At 41.9% G+C, this 23023-nt stretch overlaps 2 protein-coding genes across 7 annotated transcripts in view; one reads left to right on the forward strand and one right to left on the reverse strand.

Moving 5' to 3' along the window:
* Positions 1 to 21842, forward strand: part of LOC147544089 (tubulin-folding cofactor B-like) — a 61953-nt gene extending 40111 nt beyond the window's left edge. For 3 of the 6 annotated variants that reach the window (XR_015223201.1, XR_015223196.1, XR_015223199.1), the window contains one exon: positions 20129 to 21744. The gene's annotated coding sequence lies outside the window, so the exon portion shown is untranslated. Of the gene's footprint in view, positions 1 to 19659; positions 21745 to 21823 lie in introns of those variants that run through there. The other 3 variants (XR_015223205.1, XR_015223189.1, XM_086633216.1) reach the window with 2 other exon arrangements.
* LOC147544090 (uncharacterized) lies at positions 7211 to 13457 on the reverse strand. Its single transcript, XM_086635606.1, has 15 exons — positions 13325 to 13457; positions 13083 to 13243; positions 12513 to 13035; positions 12071 to 12433; positions 11754 to 11878; positions 11353 to 11624; positions 11158 to 11242; positions 10758 to 11050; positions 9782 to 10644; positions 9669 to 9688; positions 8665 to 9170; positions 8052 to 8586; positions 7818 to 7962; positions 7599 to 7710; positions 7211 to 7496 (listed from the first exon to the last, which is right to left on the reverse strand). The coding sequence occupies exons 1-15, from the start codon at positions 13455 to 13457 to the stop codon at positions 7211 to 7213; spliced, it is 4422 nt and encodes a 1473-aa protein (XP_086491732.1).
* Positions 21843 to 23023: the final 1181 nt, after the last annotated feature.

Genomic DNA, 23023 nt, shown 5'->3' on the forward strand with positions numbered 1-23023 from the left:
ACTGAAGTTCGAAACCTAGGTCCTGTTGGATACACCATGGCGAGTTCAGTAACTTTTTCTTGAAGTAGTTGGTTTTCTGCTCGAACCAGAGCCTTCTCCTCCTCCAAGGCTTTAAACTTTTGGGAGTTTTCTCGCATTTGAGCTGTGAGTTCGGCGATCTGGGTCGAGACATCGTTTGGTGAGGCTATCATTCCTTCTTCCATTGATGAGGTCGTCTGAGATGTTAGTTGAAGGGGCCCCACGGTGGGCGCCAAACTGTGGACGGTAGAAAATCACACAATTAATAGATCGTCGATTGGTGGGCCACCGACAACTTGGGCTCTAGACCTCGAGAAGGATGAAGTTCTGGTTGGACCTGTAGACAGACAAAAACGAGTAAAACCGTGAAGTCTTGGGGACACCGGGATGGTGTCTTGCCAAGGGCACTCCGACGGTCAAGTCAGCAAACTATAAAAGATAAATCTTAATCGATTGAATGCTGAGGGTGTTACCGTGTTGTATCGTCGGAGGGTGGCTAGACTCGTAGAGTGGCCGGAGCTTCGACTCTACGGGATAGTTGGTCGGATTGATCTCCTGGAGCAGGTCGAGAGGTCGTCTCGATCGGAGATTCTGGATAATGGAGAAGTAGGATGTAACAAAGACTTTAGAAGGACTTCCAGAGCGATGGAGCTTGAAGATGTAATATCGTCGTCTAGAGTGATCCCCTGGAAGATTATCCCTCAAGACTTCTGGAATTCGAAGGTTGGTTATTGTCGTCTAGAGTACTGATCAGAAGATGATAAAGGAGAGAGAGAAGAGTCTTCAGTAGTTTTCTAGCTGGTCTTCGATGCCTTTGGAGTCTGAGTCTCCTTCTATTTATAGGCGACTGATGGACTCGTGGAGTCTGTCAGATCCGAGATGATCTATTCCTTGGACTTGTCTGTAACCTTTTGCCACGAGTCTAGCTTTGAAAACGCTTACGTTTCCATCCTTGTCTGTTTTCATCTTGAAAATCCATTTGCATCCAATGGGTTCTACTCCATCGGGCAAATCAACCAAGTTCCAAACTTGATTTTCAGACATGGATTCCATTTCGGATTTCATGGCTCCCAGCCATTTTTCGGAGTCTGGGCTCATCATAGCTTCTTTGTAGGTGTTGGGTTCATTATCTTCTATCAACAAGATCTCTTGTCGTTGAGATAATTCAATCAGCCTTGCGGACCTATGTGGGTCTTGAACAACAGGTGAGACACTCTCAACTCCTTGAGGGTTCTCCTGCGAATCCCATTTGCTCTACGCGGGAGGATCTCCGAGATCTACCATCTCTTCCTCTGTTCCCTTTTCTATCGGCTCTGAATAGTTAGGAATCGCGACTTCTGACATCGGTACAACGGTGTCAGTTTGTTGCTCGGATCGAATCTCTTCGATCTCTATATTTCTCCCACTTGTCTTCTTGGAAAGAAACTCCTTTTCAAGGAAGACACCATCACGAGCAACAAACACTTTGTTCTCTGATGGGTTGTAGAAGTACCCCTTCGTCTCTTTTGGATATCCAACAAAGAGACATTTGTCTGATCTTGGTGCTAGTTTATCTCCTTGTAAACGTTTTACATAAACATCGCAACCCCAGACTTTGAGAAAAGACAACTTTGGAACCTTTCCAGTCCATAACTCATATGGCGTCTTTTCTACAGCTTTTGACGAAGCTCGGTTTAGTGTGAAAGCGGCCGTTTCTAGAGCATATCCCAAGAAGGTGTTAGGAAGATCGGCTAAGTTCATCATCGATCGAACCATGTCCATCAAGGTTCGATTTCTCCTTTCGGACACACCGTTCATCTGAGGTGTTCCTGGAGGAGTGAGTTGGGATACTATTCCGCAACTCCTAAGATGATCCTCAAACTCTTGACTTAAATATTCACCACCTCGATCCGATCGAATGGCTTTTATTTTCTTGCCAAGTTGATTCTCTACTTCGTTCTGAAATTGTTTGAACATTTCAAACGATTCTGACTTATGCTTCATAAGATATATGTAACCATATCTAGTGAAGTCATCGGTGAACGTTATGAAATAGCCATAGTTACCTCTCGTGAGTGTACTCATAGGTCTGCATACATCTGTATGTATCAGTCCTAATGGTTCACTCACTCGATCACCTTTCCCCTTGAAGGATGATCGTGTCATTTTGCCCACTAAGCATGGTTCACTTGTATCGTACGATTCTAAATCACACGATCCCAGAAGTCCATTCGCATGAAGCTTCTGCATGCGTTTCATGTTAATGTGACCCAAACGACAATTCCAGAGATAGCCTTGGTTAGAATCGTGAGTACGAAGCCGTTTCGTGTCTATGTTCAGGATTTCGTCTTCTATGTTCATAACATAAAGACCATTGCTTAGTCTAGCACTGGTATAGAACATCTCATCTTTGTAAAGAGAACAACACTTGTCCTTTATTATTACATGATATCCCTCTTTGTCTAGTACTGACACAGAGATGATGTTCCTTGAAATAGTGGGTACATAATAGCAATTATGTAGCACTAATATCAATCCAGTTTCTAGATTAAGCTTATAAGTTCCTACAGCCACAGCAGCAACTCTTGCATTATTTGCGACTCGTAGAACCATCTCGTTCTTTGTCAGATACCTGATCTCCTTGAGCCCATCTAATTCTGAGATTATATGTGCTTCACATCCGGTATCAAATACCCATGAAGGAGAGTTAGCCGTATCTGCCAAATTGACCTCTATAACATAGGCATCGATTTCCACTTCCCTTTCTGGTATCTCTATTACGCTTTCTTCATTCGAAGCATCGAGAACTCTTCTCTGATCTTCCTCCCAATCTAGAAAGTCGTATAGATCTCTATCTAATTATGAACTAATACTATATGCCATCTTTACTCTACATAAACAAAATAAAGGATATTACTAAGTACTGCATTCAATGTTTTAAGCAAAAACAGTTTTTGCCATATTATTCAATGAAAACCGTCCCCCTTTGAATAATATGGTTCCAAGATACCATTCCTATGGAGATAAGCGTACTTTGATCTGCCCTTAACTCCAGCCTCCTGGGTGAGTAACTCTTTACTTATCATACTCCTATGACCCTTGGTTGATGAATAACACTTATGTGTTAAATTCATCCTTTTGCCTCGAAATCCAAAACCCTTTTGCTGACTCGTTGAGAATAACCATTTAGACGTGTAGACCTCTTCATAGATCTACCCGTATTGTCCCAAGGTAAAAGATGGCATCCTGCTTTGGCATGACCTACCATCGATGAACAAGGGCGCAACAAGTGTCTTAATCTGGGTAGGCATTACTCAAAATTCTTTTGGGACTTTTACATTTTTAGCATGCATGCATTACTGTGAAGTCTAACATAATCATACACGACATAAAACGTAAATAAGTAAATGCGCGCGAGAAAATAAATCAAGCAGACATGATCCTAGTATGGCCCCTAACCTAAAAGATCTAATCTACTTAGGTTCTTGCTTGTTTTGCCTCTGTTCGCCTGGATCTCCATCCTCGAACCTCCATTGAATTCTCCCACTCGAACTATGATCTCATCCTTTGGCTCTTCAATGGACTCTATTGGACCCTTAACTCTAATTACAAGACTCAACGATTCGCAGATCATATAAAACTTGAAATTAAATTAATTACATCGGACATCCATCCGTGCTTAAAAACAAGAATAGAACAATTTTATGGCCATACCAGAACCCGCATGCACATTCATACACACATAATAATATGACACTCATAAAACACCCAAGTATGTATGAGATTCGCTTCCTTAGGTCGAATCTAGGATTGCTATGTTCTAAATAGTTGTTCGGGAGATACTACCGACATCTCTATGTCTAACGTGCCTTAAGTCTAATTTTCGTAAAATTCGGACTAATGGCTCGTTTTGGTTTTATCCTAAAAGATTTTGAAATCGTTTTGGAAAAACTCCGTTTCAGGCTTTTGGTTGGCCCGGGTCGCTTTCGGAAAAAATATGGTTAAAGTCGGAAGAAGAAAAGTCGAAACCTCCCACTTAAGTCAAGGCCCAAAAGACCCGAGTCAAACTCTAAAGACTTAAGTCAAACTTGGTCAAGGAACCCTTTGACTAGACCAAGTCAAGTCACGGTCAAGGTCCGAGCCAAGGTCGGACCCGGATTGGCACGTGCCAGAACGTGCCAAGTCCCTCGGGTGGACGCGTCCTGGCCCTAGGCCAGACGCTTCCCAAGTCCTCAAAGCGTCCTAGACGCTCTGTCCAAGTATATGCATCTCGGACAGGAAGTCCGAGATGGCTCTGGTTTCACCAGACGCGTCCTAGACGCGTCTGGAAGGGATAGTGTCGGTCGCGTCTGGATTCTCAATCCGAGACGCGTCCGGACTATTCTGGTCGCGTCCAGCTGACGCGACCTCACAAGCTGGGACGCGGATCTCTCGGGATCCCAGTCCGAGACGGTCTCGGACTCCCAGTCCGGGAAGGACTGGGACCGTCGGAGACGTCCGCGACTGGCCAGACGCGTCCTGGTCAGTCCGGCTCTTGGACATCAACTGCTACCTTCATGTTTTTCAGTTCTTTCCAACTTTAGCTGCTGTTTTTGATGAAAATTCATCCAAAAACAGCAGATTTTGAAAACTCTTTTCAAAAACCATCATCTTTTAAAACTTCTTTTTGGAAAACACTTTTCAAAAACTCGAAATTTTAAAGTTCTCCCCATTGAAACACTTTCAATTTCTATCTGATTTCGTCTAAATCTAATTTAAACTAATCAATTTCATATCTAAATCAAATCTAAACATAAAATTATCTAATCAATCAAGTTCGAATCTAATTCGACTAGTCAGAGATAGTTTCATGCAACCGGCTCGTGATGCCACTGTTGGATTTTGTGTGTATCTAATACACTATCTAGTGTTCTAAGCGGAATCTCAAACATCATATGTTAACACTAGAATACCCATAATCATAAGCATGAACTAATCAATGAACTAGAAGAGGGATAAATACCTTAACGCGTTTTTCCCTCGAACCTTTCCAATCGCGTGTGAAGATCGAGAGCTCCAATTGTCGCTCCTCTACTTGAGACACCGAGTGTATAGACTTGATCTCCCTTCCTTTCAGACTGTTAGGACTTACTAGAAGGTTGAGAAGAACTCTTCTTCTTGACTAGATTGATAGAACGGGAGCTTTTTCTCTATATTCATCTCTCTCCACTAGCTGTATATTAAGAGAGAGAGAGAGAGTTGTATATTTTTCTTCCAGAGAAAAATCCACCCCTTTTATGTTCTCTACTGACCCTATATATAGAGAAACCCTAATTAGAATCATATTCAGATTAGGTCTTTCTATTTTCGGGTCACAGAAAAGATAATTACCAAAATACCCTTTTAGGGTATTTTGGCTAACCCTTTAAGTGTGGCCGGCCAGGGCAGCCCACCATGGGCTTTATATGGCCGGCCGACTTACCTTGGTCGGCCATCACATGGTCGGCCCAAAAAGCCTTCCTCCGGGCACCCCTTTTAGGCCCGATACTTTCTATCTTGTTCCGAATCTCCATTCAAACCTTTTCGGCTTTCTTAGTTGGATCCAATCCATCTTTAACCTGTTCCCCTCTAGTCAAGTCTCTCCGATCAAGTTACTACTCTTATGTGTAAACCCGTTGTAGGATCCGATCTATGTTAGCCGCGAATCACCGAATTGATCCGACGATCGTAGTTGGCTTCTACCAAAGCATTACGACCCCTAATTGGACCGGACTGGATGATCTTCACAGTATGGTCATCGTTATCCTAGCTGAAAAATTGATCGCATTGCCATCTTGGTCGAAGGACACTCCTTCGAAAGGACATCTCCTTCAGACCGAAAGGATATATGCTTCAGGAACTTACTTGCATCATCTTGCGACTAATTAGTTGGTTGAAGTGGATATTTTAGAATTTTATGTTGGATACAATGGAACTTTGCCTCGATGAACAATATGATAGATTTTTCCTTTCAATACCCACTCCAGGTAGTCAGTCTTATAGGGTAAAATCTTACCCGTCTGAAAATAAAATGAAATATGAGTGCTTTGACCTACAAAAAACTGTGGAAGCAGTCCATTGCTTTGTCAAAGAAGTAATCTTTACAAAGATGCCATGGGGATGGCTTCTGACTCCGCAAATCCAGAACTTTAAGAGGAGTTGCTTGTCTATTTCATTTAGAAGGTAAATATCTCATAGATACCTTGCTCGAAATACTCATAGTTCTTACTTACATTGTTCCGGATAAATTATACTGATGTCCCGTGTGATGTTCGTTCATGCCTCTTTGTTTGTTATGATACGATCCGTTCTGTTGGGCCAGTGAAGTTTGCCTGAATGAACAATATGATCAACTTTGCCTCCCTGTACCAACTGCATTTGTTGCTATGCGCACACACATTCATCAATACTTCTCTATTTAGTATAGTAATCAGTTTAATATCTTACATAGCAATTCATTGGAACAACCATTTGAAAAAGATACAATTAATATGAATGCTATTGACATGCACGTTATGAGCATAGTAGCTAAAAGGTAGGTTATGAACAGAAAAGGTCCAAAAATGTTTTTGACGTATCAAAAAAACGAAATAATTTTGAGTAAGCTCAGTGTGTGGGCTTGAAGACAATGGAGCACTGTCTCTTCACACCTGACCTTATATTTTGATTGGTCAAATTTCAGAAGAAAATTTCAACTCCTAGTTCATACATCAACTCCTAGCTCAGTATGTGGTTATCCGAGAGTTTAATGTTACGAGGTGTTGAAGGACAGTTGCTGCTCGAAATGATATAAAACCTGAAGAGCAGGTATACCAACTTGCTTCTTTTTCTTGTTAAAATTTGTGGCTCGAGTTTAACTCATACAAATTCTTTCGTTTGGAAAATGAGGTAAGGCTTCTCACCCAATTTTTTGTCAATGAATTAGGTCGTCGATTCCAGTTCGTTTTTTCTTAAACAGTAAGATAATTAGGCAACATGAACAGCTAATTATAGTTATGTGGTATTTCAAATTCTTAGACCAATGTAAGATGCTGAACCATGAGTAATTTGGGTCAAAAAGACCCACTTCGATGGGTGGATTGAGATTTAGTGTTCACATGAAAAGACGATGTCTTCTTGAAAGTCTTCTTCAAAGTGACCCAGACTACTATGTCGGGTTTACTAAGAAACACAAATTATTGAAAAAAGGGAAAAGTTAAGATATCTGCTTAATCTGTTGCGGGTGAGACTGGCCTTCGAACTTGACGTCATTCCCACCTTCCTCTGTATCACTGGCATCCCTCATGAGTGCGACACACACCTTTTTGTTTTTTTCAAAGCGTTTTGGCGTGGCGACAATACCCAGACCCACACCCCTAGGAGCATTCAGACAAGGGATAGAAACACATTCTCTACCCGATATGTCAAAGCAGCTTGTCGCTCTGCAACTCAGCACTTCGACGGCGAAAGAAGCAATCCATAGAAAGTCGCTTTCCTGTAGGCTGGCGGAGAGGACAATAGTACGTAATGCCTAATCCTGTTCCAGGCTATCCTCAAAAGGCAAGCGTCTTCTTGTTCCTCTTCTACTTGAACTCAAATCTTACCCATTTAGGTTGCATCTCTGGCCCCCTAATGCAATACCTGCCTCAACTTCAATGGCCTGTTTATTCATCATTTTTTTTTTGCATTGATGAGCTAGGTTTAAAGGGCCATACCCTGAACAAAGAAGACAGAGCTAAACAGCAACACAGAAACTAAAGCAACAAAACATAAGCAAAACCAAAAACCAGGCACTTAAGGCCAAAACTTCCTCAATCTAATACGACCATCTCTGTCTTCTTTAACAATCTTCCTTAGCTCCATAGGCATACTATCAGCATCAAACACCAGCTGAACAAGAGGCTTCACTTTGGCTAAGAAGTCAGCACATTGGTTTACTTCCCTAACCACATGCTTCACAGTACAACCCTTGAACCAGTCCAAATCTTCTTTATATTCATCCACACATGCCAAGCTGTCCAAGGAGGCAGCTTCTCAAAGTCAGAGAGCAAAGAGACCATTGACATAGAATCAGTGGCAACCCAAACATATTGACAATTCAGCTGCTTGGCTAAAGTAAGGCCCAATTCCACCCCCTGCAGTTCATGGACCAGAACAGTAGAAGGAGCAGCAGCAGCAGCACCCATAATCATTGTAGCCCCCGAGTCATCTCTCACAATAGCACCAAACCCTGCTGACCCAGCATCAAGAGACCCATCTGTGTTAAACATAACCCAACCTGGAGGAGGGGGAGCCAATTTATGACCCCTGAAGTGAGGCTTAGATAAGGTAACATTAAGATTGAGTCTATCAACAACAGCCAAGTTTTGCACATTGTCCTCCAACCTCCCTTTCCAAGCAGCTTTAATTCTGACTTCATCCCAAATAAGATTGCTCACACTAGCAGGGGTAAAAGATTTGTGCCTGAAAACTATGTTATTTCTCTCCACCCATATGTGGTAAACAGCAGCAAAAACCCTCTTCTCAATCCTGGCCAAAATGGACTCCCCAAGAAAATGCACAGCACACCAATGGATCACATCCTCAAAGGTGCTAAAGCCATACCAAAGAAAACCAAGTCCCTAAATAAGAATATGCCAAAGCTCCTGAGAGAAACAACAGCTAGCAAACAGATGAGTGTCAGTTTCAATGCTCAACCCACAAATGCCACTAGCAGTATCAACCTGCATGCCCCAAGAGCTTAATTTGTCCCTGGTTTTCAGACCTCTATTAACAGCAAGCCAAGCAATAAAGCAATGCTTGGGCACACATTGAGAGGACCATAACAAGGGCTGCCAAGCAGCAACCTGACCCCTAGGCCTTAAAGCTTCATAAGTCTCCTTCAGGGAGTAATCACCATTTGACCTTACCCTCCAGACTGTCCCGTCCTCAATTCCACCATTCACAGCAACCTCAGGAAGCCTAGAGAACACTTCACCAAGCTCATAAGAAAGGAATTCAAGAACATACCACTCACCCTCCCTAAGAAAATCAACAACTTTAGTATTAAGGTGAAGGTAAGAGCTATATCTGAAATGCTCCTCATATAACACCCCAAGGGGATGCCAACGATCAATCCAGAACAAGGTATCTGCTTCATTCCTATTATATGAATCATAAGCGCATGAGCCTTGGTCCTACCATCAAAAATTTTCCTCCAACACCAAGAGCAGTCCTGTGGGGTCTTCATAGTCCAAAACACATGCCCCCTAATAAGATGCTTCTGAACCCACTGAACCCAAAGAGTGTTCTTGCCAGTAGCTACCTCCCAAATATGTCTCATATTCATGGCCAAGTTAAGAACTTCAATATTCCTGACCCCCAGCCCACCTTCAGTCTTAGGTAAGCACACCAACTCCCATTTCACATTTGCTCTTTTAGAGCTCAACTCTATCCCACTCCAAAGAGACTTACTGAAAATTTTGTTAACTTCTTTGTAAACTCTCTTTGGAAGGACAAAGACAGAGATCCAATAAACAATCATGCTATTTAAGACCACATTTACAAGGAGGAGACTACCAACAAAAGTAAGAAACCTGGCCTTCCAGGATTGCACCTTATTAAGAATCCTTTGGATAAGAGGTAAGCAATTAGCATAGGAAAGCCTAATAGACAGAAGGGGAAGTCCAAGGTACCTGATGGGCAGAACCCCTTCCTGAAAACCCAAGATCCCAAGCACCTCAGCCTTTAGCTGCTCATCAGTTTATAGCCAGGAAAGCAACACTCTTATTGCAGGTGGCAGCCAAACCAGTACCCAGCAACATACTATCTAACACTCTCTTGAGAGCAGCAGCAGAAACAACATCTCCCTTCATAAAAACCATTAAATCATCTGCAAAACAAAGATGAGTGACAATAGGATCTTTACACTTAGTATGCAAATGAAAATCCCCACCAATCCTTTCTTTGTGGATAAGAGCAGCAAACACTTCCATAACCATTACAAACAAGTAAGGAGATAAAGGACAGCCCTGTCTTAATCCTGTATGCCCTTCAAAATAATCATTAGCAGCCCCATTCACAATGACAGAAAACTTAGGAGAAGTGACACAAGCCTCCACCCACTGAATGAATAACTCAGGAAGTCTGAACTTCCTAAGAATCTTCAATAAAGCAGACCATCTAACAGTATCATAAGCTTTTTGGAGGTCTATTTTGACTGTACACCTAGGAGGGCCATCCTTCCTACCATAAGCTCTCACAAGCTCATGGGCTAGCATGATATTGTCTTGGATGGATCTCCCAGATATAAAAGCAGATTGATTCTCACTCACTAGATCCTTAACCACCTTCTTCAATCTCACTGTAAGAATCTTAGTGATGGTCTTGTATATCACATTGCAACAAGCAATTGGCCTGAAATCCCTCATAGAGTTAACATTTGGCACTTTAGGCACCAAAGTCAGCAAAGTAGCATTCACTTCACCTAAGAGCTTGCCAGACTTAAAGAAGCTACTAATAGCTTTTGTGAAGTCATCCCCAACAATAGCCCAACATCTCTTGAAAAAATAGGAGGAAAAACCATCAGGGCCAGGAGCCTTGCCTGATCCAATGGTAGAAAGGGCAAAGACAATTTCATCTCTAGTGACTGATCCCACCAAGTCCTGCTCACTATCATGGGAAAAAGTAGTAGCAAACTCAATGGAATCCAAAACTTCATCTTCCCTCTCTCCCCCCCCCCCCCATCAGAGTTACCAAAGAAAGATTGGTAAAACCCCACACACTCATCCACAATATCATGTTGATCTTCAAGAACCATTCCTTCACTGTTAGTCAGCTTGAAAATGCTATTCCTGGCCTTCCTGGCTCTGATAGTGCTGTGAAAAAATTTAGTATTAGAATCATCCTCAGTCAGCCACTGAATTCTAGCTTTCTGCCTTAACATAGAAGCCTCAACCCCTGCCAAATGAGTATAAGAATCAACAAATTGTCTCTCAAGCCTTCTCAAATCAATGCTTTGAGGTTGACTGTGTAGTTGGTCTTGAAGATCCTCCACAACCAACTTAGCAGCAGCCACCTGATCAGCCATATGAGAAAATCTGGCCACCTTCCATTGGACCAACCTGGACTTGACTCTTTTCAATTTAGTAATCAATTTAAACATAGGAGTGCCTTTTACTTTACCACTCCATTCCTCTTCCTCCAAGTCCAAAAAACCTGGAGAATAGCAGGAGAATGATCAAGGGCACCAGGGTTAAGGAACTGAACCCTGGAAGAAAAAAAGAGCTCAGCCATTCAGCATTAATCAAGACTCTATCCAACTTGGAGAATATACTATCTCTACCCTCTTCTTGCTTATTATTCTAAGTGAAGAAACACCCAGAAAAGGGGCAATCCATAAGAGCAGCTTCTTGAACACAGTCAGAAAACTCCTGAAAATGGGAAGATCTCACAGGATCACCACCCATTTTTTCACTAGGATCAAGGATGGAATTAAAGTCACCCATAAAAACCCAAGCCCCTTCAAATCTTCTGACAAGAGAACCCATATTCTGCCACAACTCTCTCCTCTGCTCTCTAGTATTATGCCCATACACAATGGCTAACATAAAAACTTTAGAGTCGGTAGTAACCACCCTGACAGCCCGAACCTGTTCAGAAGTAAACACTAAACTCAAGCTCCAACAGTTAGGATCCCAGGCCAACCAAATTCTACCCCCACCACAAGCACTATAGTTATCCAAGAAGGTTCAGAAAGGATTAACAGACTTCTGAATAACCATTTTATTAGCAGCAACAACTCTGGTTTCAACAAAACCACATAAACTCAATTTATTGATTCTAATGAGATCCTTGATCTCTCTTATTCTTTGGAGGCCATTAAGGCCCCTCACATTGCAACAACCTAGATTAACCATTTATAATTCTTAAAGGTTTTCTAGGCACACCCTTTTTCAACCCACCAGCACTACCCCTCTCTATTTGGTCAAAAAGGGCTACAACTCCAGCAACATAATCACTTGGCTCCACCCTAGGATCCAAAATATCAGTATAAGCAGAAGCAACAGGGTTAAAGTCTTCTGAGCCAAGCCTATACCTCCAGCCTCCTCCATGGAAGTCTCCTGACCCTCTCCACTCTGGCCAGTGTCAGCTATGCAAACCCTCTTGTGCCCCACCTCAGTGCTCTTCTGCCCCCCACTTTTGTTCTTTCTTTTAATAACAGGGGTCCATCCCTCATCATCCATCTTGTCAAGTGGAGATTCAGCCGGAGCTAGAGCAACAGAGCCAACCTTACTTGAGAAAGGTTGTCCTCCATCCTCATGGCAAGAGCTAGCCTCCCCACCATCAACAAGAATTGAGTATCTAGAACCATATTGGCCCTCTTGTTGCCTCTGAGACACAGCAACACCACTAGGATCAGTCAAGGGACCATCAACACTCTTACCATTACCCAATAGTACTTCTTGTTCCCTCTGCAAATTCACATATGGTGGAATCCGCCCCCTGCCCCCTACCCTGGGTTGCACCTCTAAACTTACCCTTCATAGGAGCATTCTGTCGAGCAGGTGGAGCCCCATTCCTTCTACCATTATCATTCCTCCTCATAGGAACTGGCTGAGGTTCCTTTTCCTTTGGGATTTTAGGACATTTGCCCAAAAGATGACCAAACTCAGCACAACCAGTACAAAGTGGTGGCCTCCATGGATACTCCACCTTAACTGAGGTCTTTATCTCTCCATCTATAATAAGTGGGATTTCAGTAGGATACTTACAGTCCTTACCCACTTCAACACAAACCCTAGCATAGGCCATTCTTTCCTTAGTCTCAGTAGGCTGGTCTAACATAATAGGTATCCCTAGAGCACTTGCAAGTCGAGCAATACCTTTGGGGTTCCAAAACAAAGAAGGAATCTCTCTGAAACACACCCAAAGAGGAATCGAGTCCAACTTTTGAAAATCAGACTCAATGAAAGGAGTCCAAGGTCGAACAACAAACAAATGACTCATAATAAACAGAGGCTCATGATCCAGAGCTCTATTCCTATCTTCATCAAGAGAAAGCTTAATAAAGAACAAAGAATCACCATGAAGAGTAATTCGGAGCTCACCTTTAGGTTTCCATGCTTTAACAAGAGCATTATAGACTGCTGGGTAGGAGAGACACGTCCCACAAAGGAACCAACAAGCCAAGATTCATACTCTTTCCTCTCATCCTCAAAATCAGCCACAGCAAAAGACACCATCGATTTTCCATCAAGAACAACAGGAGCTGAATACTCCAATGGAGTTCGAACAGTAGCCTTCTTACGAATAAAAAGGGAAGCCCAGTCAGTTCATGGAGTAGCACTACCTCCAGCCACTGATGGATCTGATCTCTCCTCACCCAAACCACCCTGTTTTGGTGGTAATTCAGATCCAAAAGCATCTGAATCTCCACCACCAGGAGGAGGGAGGATGAGTCGAGCCTCCCTCTCAGCCAACATTTCCTTCAAAGAAGGATTTGTCAACAAAAAGGGAAGCAATCAGACACTAAACCTCCAAGAAGATCGGAGAAGAAGGTAAAAACCAACGCCGGCACAGAATACCAAGAAATCGCCCTCCACCCGGCACTTTCTCTCTCCTCTTTTGTTCAACGGTAATAATCCTTCCTGTTTATTCATCATTATCCAAACAAATCTCTAGAGCTGAGCTTCAAGATGTGATAGGTCAACGAAAGCCTTTTCCCGTGCTAGTTGTGGCGACCGCGTAATATATTACTATAACTCTTTCCTTCCCAAGTGATATTTCCGCACTTGAACTAACTGTTAGGCATGAACGGCATTCCGAGGGTGTATTTCATCAGCCAGCACCACTGGAGAGTCTAAAATCCAATGAAGTGAAATTCTGTGTACCTCCCAAAAAACTCAGAAGCACCCTTCGGCCTCCTGCCATACACAACTTCAAACGGTAACTTTCCTGTTGATTGTCCTGCTCGCACGCTACTCGGGGAGTAAGCAAGCTACTTTGCTTGCATTCTAGAAACGGTAGCTTCTGCAGCGGGAAAAATCCCTGTTGGCAGGAAGAATTGGACAAAATAACGACGATTCTTTTAGGGGATAATAACAGAAACAAACTAACAATAGTAATCTGATTTGGAGTGTAAACGATTGAAACATAGTTGCTATTAGTCTGTTTTTTTTTTGAATAGTATTAGTATTCTGTGATTGGTTTTTCTTAATGAAGATTTTAGTATATAGAGAACTAATCTTATGCATATATGTCTGAATATTGTGTTGAACTAGTGTCCCATGTTTGTTTTTTACTCTGAGTAGGATTTGAAACCTGACCCTATATCTGAATGGACTCTAGTCAGATTTTATGTTGTTTGTTTTTGTCGAACTTGGATGTCTGACTCGTTTGAATGGACGACTCTGGACCAAGTGTTGGCTCATTCCAATTGGACATCATTTGAGTTAGACATCAATTAGTAGTAGTAACTATATGTAAATAGTATTTTGGACTGCTTTCTATATATCATGAGTTATATGCAATTTTACACTTCAGAGTTATGCATTAAATTAGCATTTGCTTGTCTAGTAACTACGTAAATAGCATACTACGTAAATAGTATTTTGGACTGCTTTCTATAAATCACGAGTTTTATGCAATTTTACACTTCAAAGTTATGCATTAAACTAGCAATTGCGTGCAAATTGACATATAATTATCAGTCTTTTGTGTGTAGATTATACTCTGTATTTGTTTATTTGGGTGTATATTTTTATTGTTTGTAATGGTACCACTGTTAACTGTATAAAAATATTGTTTGCGTGTGTGACTTACGCATTAAATTAGTATTATTGTGAGTAGTATGTGTTGTAACGGTACAATTAGCGTGTTATTTAATGTGTCTACCGTATTTTTGTATTGTTATTGATTGAGTAGTTAATACAAAATTACCAGTATTTTTTTTTTGTTGAAATTACAAAATTAGCATATGGGTGTGTTCATGTGTTGAATATTGTGTATCTTAGTGTGCTGTTATTTTTGTACTTGTATGCTTCTTAGTATATTGGTTTAATTTGATTTATATAGTTAGTATTTTGCATTTAGTGTACTAACATTCTTATATTTGTATGCTTATTACTGTATTGGATTGGTAGGGAATGAATATATTAAAATAGCTTCACTTGTCATTAGCTTGAAAGGTTTAGGTGTTTTTATTTAAGGAATTATAAGGATGACGATGAACCACCTTTCCCAGGCTCTCATTGTAGTCATCAACTTGTACTCATTATCATGAAAACTTTGCGGCTCAGAGTTTTTACTCAACAGATTCTCTTATCGCTGGAATAAGAGATAAAGATTTTTAACCTATTAATCTCCAAAGTCCTATCGATGAATTAGGTTGTCCATTCGAGTTTTTTTCCCTAAAGGATGAAATGTTTAGGCATCACAAAACAACTATTTATGATTATAAAACATGAATACTTGGGTCAAGGAGTCCCACGTCAACGGGTACTCTTGAGCCCTCTTGTTGACATGCGAAAACATGGTCTTCTTCCTCGCGTGGGGTTTCTAAGAAAAAACACCTCATAATGTGTTTTAACCACAATTTAGAGTTTTAGACTAAGTATTAGTGAGTATAAACTATTTATTATGTGTGTATGTATATTAACTCATTACGCTTAGAGAAACTTGATGTCTGTGATTTTTTTAGGTTTTTGGTTTTTTCCGACAAACAAAGAGAGCCTTCACCACCGGCTGGGTTTCCGGCTAGGCTGGTGTGATTCCTAGGATGAGAGATGACGGTACAGTGGGTGAGGGTAGGTTTCTGGCTGCGGGAAACCTTCATGTTAGTGAAGATGAAATGGATGATGAGTCTCCACCAACGGAGGCAGACAAAACAGTCCCAAACTCGAAGGAGAAGGGGCTGAACAGTGAGGTTGTGAATCGTTTGAATGGTGAGGTACTTACGTTTAGATCAAGAAAAGAATCAAACCACACAGAAATAATAAAGGAACAACGTTCAGGCAATAAGAAACCAGGGAGAGAAGGGATAAACAGGTCAAATAATGCTCAACAACCCTTTCGCAGATGCGATTAGAAACAATCTGTTAGTGAATGTTTTATGTCAACCAATTGCTAATCTGCAACAATCAAATACAAAAGGAGAAGATCAGCAAATACCACCGATTGTAGGAAGCTCTTTTCTTGACTGTAGGGCTCAGGCAAACCCTAGGGTTCAGGCCAGCACTATTTTTTCGGTCCCTGTGGTCCAGGATGATTCACATAAGGGATCATCAACGAACTGGGGTCAATTGTTTAAGAAACAATCATCTCCGACGAGTAAACATCTAGTCTACACTCCTCCAACAGAACTAAATGGTGAGAAACTCATTGACTTAGCAAACACGAGAACGAATGTCTTACGCTCGCGTGTGTGTGGAAGTTAATGCCAATTGTGAGTTGCCAAAGGAGATAACTCTGCGAGTTAAAGAAGGGCAACAACTTGAATTGGTTACAGTGGAGGTAGAGTATTCATGGATGCCTGACCGGTGTGCTAACAATCAAATACAAAAGGAGAAGATCAGCAAATACCACCGATTGTAGGAAGCTCTTTTCTTGACTGTAGGGCTCAGGCAAACCCTAGGGTTCAGGCCAGCACTATTTTTTCGGTCCCTGTGGTCCAGGATGATTCACATAAGGGATCATCAACGAACTGGGGTCAATTGTTTAAGAAACAATCATCTCCGACGAATAAACATCTAGTCTACACTCCTCCAACAGAACTAAATGGTGAGAAACTCATTGACTTAGCAAACACGAGAACGAATGTCTTACGCTCGCGTGTGTGTGGAAGTTAATGCCAATTGTGAGTTGCCAAAGGAGATAACTCTGCGAGTTAAAGAAGGGCAACAACTTGAATTGGTTACAGTGGAGGTAGAGTATTCATGGATGCCTGACCGGTGTGCTATGTGTTTGGTATTCGGACATATTGATGAAATGTGTCCCAAGAAACCCAAAACACATGAGACATCAGGAGTGAATCATGTGAGTTTTAATAAGACCATGGCAACTAACTGAGAGGTTAACTCTACTTTGATTACTCTTGTTCCTAAGTCTTCCAATGCTTCTAAGGTTACTGAGTTTAGCCCTATTTCTTGCTGTAATGTCATTTATAAGTGCATTACTAAGATTCTCACATTAAGAATGAAGAGTATTATTGATCAGCTTATTAGCCCTTACCAGTCTGCCTTCATTTCAGGCAGCGCCATTCAAGACAACATCCTTTTGGCTCATGAACTTACTAGGAATTACCATAGGTCTCAAGGGCCAGCTAAGTGTGATGTTAAGATAGATTTACAGAAGGCCTATGACACTATTGAATGGAGTTCTCTCTTACTGATTATGAGGAAATTTGGGTTCTCTGAGAAGTTTGTGAATTAGGTCCAGGCTTGTATCTCTTCTCCTAGGTTTTCTGTTATGGTTAATGGCAGCTCCTATGGATACTTTAAAGGTGGGAGGGGGATCAGACAAGGGTGCCCTATGTCTCCTTATTTCTTTGTGCTAGTCATGGAAGTGTTTAATGTGCTCATGGTCAATATGGTAGCTGCTGGGAGGTTCCACCTTCATCCTAAGTGCAAGGATCCCTTGATTACTCATTTGAGTTTTGCTGATGATCTCCTCGTTTTCATGAAGGGTGATGTTGGCTCAGCTCAGGCCTTATCTGAAGTCTTGGATGTGTTTTTTCTTTGTACTGGTTTCAAGGTAAGCAGGGCTAAAAGTTCTATTTTTGCTGCTAGTATGAGAGATGGTGTTTTGGAGGCAACCCAGGGGTGTCTTGGGTTTCAGAGTGCTTGTTTGCCTGTTAGATACTTAGGGGTCCCTCTTATCTCTTCTAGGTTGAGTTATATTGATTGTCAGCCCTTGATTGATAAGGTTCTTGGTAGAATTAGATCTTGGAAGATGAGGTTCTTCTCCTTTGCTGGTAGACTGACTTTGGTTAGAGCTGTTCTTAATGGCATGGTGCTGTTTTGGTTTAGTGTGTTTGTTCTTCCCAAGAGAGTGGTTCATGAATTGGATAGAAATTTCATGAAATTTCTTTGGGATGGTCCTGAGATGCAAGCTAAGGGGGCCTCTGTCAGTTGGAGTGTGGTTTGTCATCCCTTTAAGGAAGGAGGGTTGAACCTTAGGAATCTTGGTGTCCTGAATGATGCCTGCTCTCTTAGGCACATCTGGGATCTGTTTATTGACAAATCCACTCTTTGGGTTGCTTGGGTTAAGTCTTATTTGATCAAGGGTCAGTGTTTTTGGTTGATGGGTGTCCCTCATGAGGCTTCATGGAGTTGGAGGAAGATTTTCATAATAGGCAGCATGGGCTCCAGTTTTGTTTCTCTCTTGTTGGTAATGGGAAGTTCACCAGCTTTTGGAAGGATCCATGGCACCCTATGGGGATTTTGGCTCCTTTCTTTCCTAATCAGCTAAGGTATGACAGGCTGCACTTTGATGCTCTTATGAGTAATTGTCTGGTTGATGGTCAGTGGGTCATTTCTTCTCTTCAGGCTATTTACTTAGGTCCACTGATGGATGGGGTACATCAAGTGCGTTGTGATGTTGAATTTGAAGATAAGAAAGTTTGGCTTGCTAATGATAGAGGAGTTTTTACTTTGAAAAGCACCTATGAAGCTATGAGGGGGTCCCTGCCTAAAGTTTTCTGGAGTTCCTTGGTTTGGTTCAGTCACAATATTCCTAGGCATAGCTTTGTCACTTGGGTGGCTTTGCATAGAGCACTTAAGACTAAGTTGAAACTTTACAAATGGGGTATGAATGTGCAGGTCACTTTTTTCTTTGTCATGAGGAGGAGGAGGATGATGTTCACCTTTTCTTTAAGTGCAGATTCTCCCTGGCTATTTGGAAGGCTTTGCTGCAGTTGCTGGTATTGAAACAGGTCCAATGTCACTCTTGGGATGCTATGATTGGATGGTGTCTTAGGCTGCTGCAGGGGACTGATAAAATAGGCATCCTTGGTAAGCTTGCTTTTAATGCTTTTATTTACCATGTGTGGTGTGAGAGGAACAGGAGAATCTTCTCAGGCATTAGTGAATCTCCTGAGAGTATTCTTATTAGAATTAAGGAAGAAGTCAGAATGAAAATGGTTAGGCTTTCTTGTAAGACTAAGAGCAGTCCTAGGCTTGCTAGCATTGAGAGAAACTGGAACTTGCAGTTAGTTGTGACCCCTCCTGTTGTCACTCCTTGTGTTTGGGTTGGTCCTCCCCCAGGTTATGTGTTGATAAATACTGATGGTGCTTACTCTGAAACACATGCTGGTTTTGGATGTGTGTTGAGAGATTTCTCAGGGTCTGTTATAGTGGCTGCTATGGGTGGTGCCCATCCTGTTAGTGTTGTCCATCATGAATTGCAGGCAATTGAAGCTAGGCTTAGTCTGGCTGCTTCTCATGGTTATGGTCGAGTTCTAGTTGCTACTGATTCTCAGTATGCCTGTGACCTGCTAGTTAAGTGTGGAGCTGAACCACCTTGGCAGTCCATTGCTTTATAGAGAAGGATCAAGACTATGATGGGGAGTTTTGATGAGTTGCAGCCTGAAGCATGTTTTTAGGGAGGCTAACCAACTTGCTGATCTGTTATCTAAAGCTAGAACAAAGGTGGGTATGGATGTTTTGTTGGCAACCGACCTTAGTGAAGATATGCAGTTAGTGGCCCTTGATGACAAAGTGGGTACTGTCAGGCAAAGGCTGAAGTGCTAATGTGGGTGGTTTGAGTCTGTGTTTCTTCTTTGCATTATGGTTGTTATTTTTATGTGGGATTATATGTTTCTTCTTGGTTGTTTTTCTTGGGTACCCTTTGTGGGTTTGTATGCCATTCTGGCTGGTAGCTCTTTGTTTCTTTTCTAGCTTTCCTTTTGTAAAGGTTCTGGCTACCTAAAAGCCTGCTGATTTATGCAAAAAAAAAACTAACCGAGAGGCTACAACAACACGAAATGGCATGCAGGTGTTGATATTGGTCCTACTAAGGCTGCTATCAGATGGGATATTGTTTGCTTGCCTAAGGCTGAGGGTGGTCTTGGTATTAGAAACCTAGAGGCCCTCAACCTAGCCTTTAACCTGAGAAACATTTGGGATTTGGTTTCTAACAAGAATACTCTTTGGGTCAGATGGGTCAGGTTGAATCTCATCAAGAGTAAGCAGTTTTGGCTCGTGGAGGCTCCTCAAGACTGCTCCTGGTGCTGGAGAAAGATCCTAGGATGCAGGAAGGTTTCTCAAGATATTCTTTGCCATCTTATTGGGGATGGTGGTGACACTCTTTTTTGGATAGACCCCTGGCATCCTAAGGGAGTGCTATATGAATGGTATTCAGATTCTTATAGGTACCATTCTGATTTACATCTTGAGATCAAGGTTGCTAATTCATTAGAGAAGGTACTTGGTTTGTTCCTGATCACTTGAAATTTGAGCTTCCTGAGGTCTTTGCTGCCTTGAGTAATGTCTCTCTAGCTGTTGGGGAGGTGGATAAGTTGGTTTGGAAGGCCAACTCCAAAGGTGTGTACAACTTGAAGGATACTTATAATGTTGTTAGGCCTAGAGGGCAGACTGTTCCTTGGATGAATCTGGTTTGGTTTTCCAACTGTGTTCCTAAGCATTGTTTTATAACTTGGTTATTTATGCATAATGGGTTGAAGACCAGGGATAGGCTTAGGAATTGGGGTCTTCCTGTCCCTGCTGAATGTGGTATATGCTCCACAGGCCCTGAAACTCCAACCCACCTATTCTTTGGTTGCTCCTTCTCTCAGGGTGTCTGGAGTCAGCTATTGAACCTGCTGGGATTTTTTAGGCCTTGCTCCTTGTCTATTGAGGAAGAGGTTAGGTGGTGCTGTGATCATTTTAGAGGCTCATCAGTGAAGGCTAGAGTTGGCTGCTTGGTCTTTAATGCTTTCATATACCATATTTGGCTTGAAAGAAATGCAAGGGTTTTTCAGCTTAAGTTCAATACTATCTCAGGGATTGTCAACTTGATTGTGGATGAGGTCAAAATTAAAGTTTCATCTTGGAAGTGCAGGGTTGAATGGTCCATCCTTAATATGGAGTTTGTTGATAATTGGAATTTTGATTTGCAGCTCACCAGGCCTGCTGTTAAGGGCTATAGATGGTCCCCTCCCCTTCCTGGGTGTATCCTCATTAGCTCAGATGGCTCCTTGACCACTGAGTCAGCTGGCTATGGGGCTATTGTTAGGGACTCAGATGGGAATGTTGTTGCCCTTGGTGCAGGGTCCTCTCCTATGAAGTCTGTGCTCTTTCATGAATTGCAAGGTGTCCATCTTGGGTTGCTTTTGGCCCTTAAGCATAACTGTTCCAGAATTGCTCTTGCTACAGACTCCATGGTTGTGTTTTCTCTGCTAGCAGATAAGCATAAGCTGCCTCCTCTGGATGTGTGGCATCTTTGGGTGCAAATCCAGCAGCTTTGGGGAGGGTTCCAGCAATGTAGTGTTCATCATGTTGTGAGAGAGCTTAATCAGGCTGCTGATCTCCTTTCTAAGCTCAGGCCTGCTGGTGTGGTTGAGTTTGAAGTGTCCTGCCTCCCTGAGGGCTTAAGCCAAATTCTTAAGGATGATAAAAATGGTAGAATTAGATTGAGAAAATGTTGGCTTTAATGCCTGATTTTTGTTGTTTTGTTTTTGCTTTGTTGCTTTTGTAGCTTGTTTTTCTCTGGGTCTGGGCCCTTCCCAGCTTATCAATGCAAAAAAAAAAAAAATTGCACCAGACTGTGACATAATCTTTTTCGTATGAATTGTGAGTTTTGTCATCCAATATGTTTAATATGTCCTAAAACTCAATTACATGTGATTTTGTAGGCTTTTACCTCAATTTCGATCCCTCAGATTGGAAATGGAATGTCAGCACCAAGAAACTGCACCAAAATGAATACGAAACTGCACCAAATTGCACTTAAAGATAAAAAGACAAAGAAAAAACAAGGAGAGAAAAGATCTTGGGTGGCGCGATTTTCTAGGGTTTGGATAAAGTTTTCCGGTTAACTTGGAACGGTGGCTGCTGATCGGATTCTTTTAATTTTGTTCTTGTTTTCTGTGCCGATTGTCTCCTTCATGCCGGCAACTACTGTTTGGTAGGATGTTGGTGGATATGGAGATGAAAGCCCTTCTCCCTCCTCCTGGTGAGGGAAGCTCTGGTTCTATTCGAACTGAGCTACCTTCGAAACAAGAAGGTTTCTGTGAGAAGGGATCAGGTTTTTCTGGTCCGAGTGGTAGCAACTCTTCTCGCTCTAATTGGGCTTCTCTTTTTCAGAAGAATGAGCGAGTTGTTAGAGAGAAAATGGAGTTTGTACCAACTGAGATAGTGAATGATGAGAAAGTTCAGGTGATATCAACTGAGGATTTTACAGAGGATATTAGAGATTGTGAGAGTTGGTTGGTGGGTTTGTTTTTGGAAGAAGACTCGATTTTATACTGGTTCGTACTACTCTGAGAAGGTTATGGAGGCCGAAGGGAGAGATGCATATTACTACTCAAGGTGAGTCTGCATTCATTATTCGTTTTGATCTTGAGGAGGATAGGAATAGAGTTTTGGAAATGGAACCGATCTATATAGCTAATAGATTATTTGTGGTTCGTCCATGGAGGATGTTCATTGAAGAGGAAATTGAGGAGATCAAAACTCTTCCAGTTTGGGTATGTTTGCGTAACGTCCCTAGTTTCTTATGGAACAGTAGAGGCCTAGCACCAATAGTCAGTAACATTGGTACTCCTATTATGTTGGATGGTCTAACAGAGAGTAAGTATCGAATGTCTTTTGCAAGGGTCTTAGTAGAGGTGGGAAAGGAGTGTTCATTCCCTCTGATTATTCCTTTGTTAGTGGATGGTGTGAGGAGGATAGAGGTTAAGGTGGAGTATGCTTGGAAGCCATTGAAGTGTTCGGGGTGTGGCTCATTTGGACACTCAGTTGGAAGATGCAGGTCTAGTGTTCGACAAAATGCCACAAAGAGTGGGAAGATGGATGAGAAGCAGCACGATGGTGTAGGATCAATTGGTAAGCCA

The sequence above is a fragment of the Eschscholzia californica genome, unplaced genomic scaffold, assembly GCF_041429995.1.
Source record: "Eschscholzia californica isolate CP2 unplaced genomic scaffold, dmEscCali1.0.p SCAF_4, whole genome shotgun sequence".
Lineage (NCBI taxonomy): Eukaryota > Viridiplantae > Streptophyta > Magnoliopsida > Ranunculales > Papaveraceae > Eschscholzia > Eschscholzia californica.

Bases quoted from the DNA above. Each gene is read 5' to 3' on its own strand.
- LOC147544090 (XM_086635606.1), bottom strand. From the start codon at position 13,457: ATGTTGGCTGAGAGGGAGGCTCGACTCATCCTCCCTCCTCCTGGTGGT. The intron at 11,879-12,070 runs GTATAGGCTTGG...TGGTTAATCTAG, and splicing joins TTCCATGGAGGAGGCTGGAG to GTTGTTGCAATGTGAGGGGC. The intron at 8,587-8,664 runs GTTTGCTAGCTG...GTATGGCTTTAG, and splicing joins ATTGAAACTGACACTCATCT to CACCTTTGAGGATGTGATCC.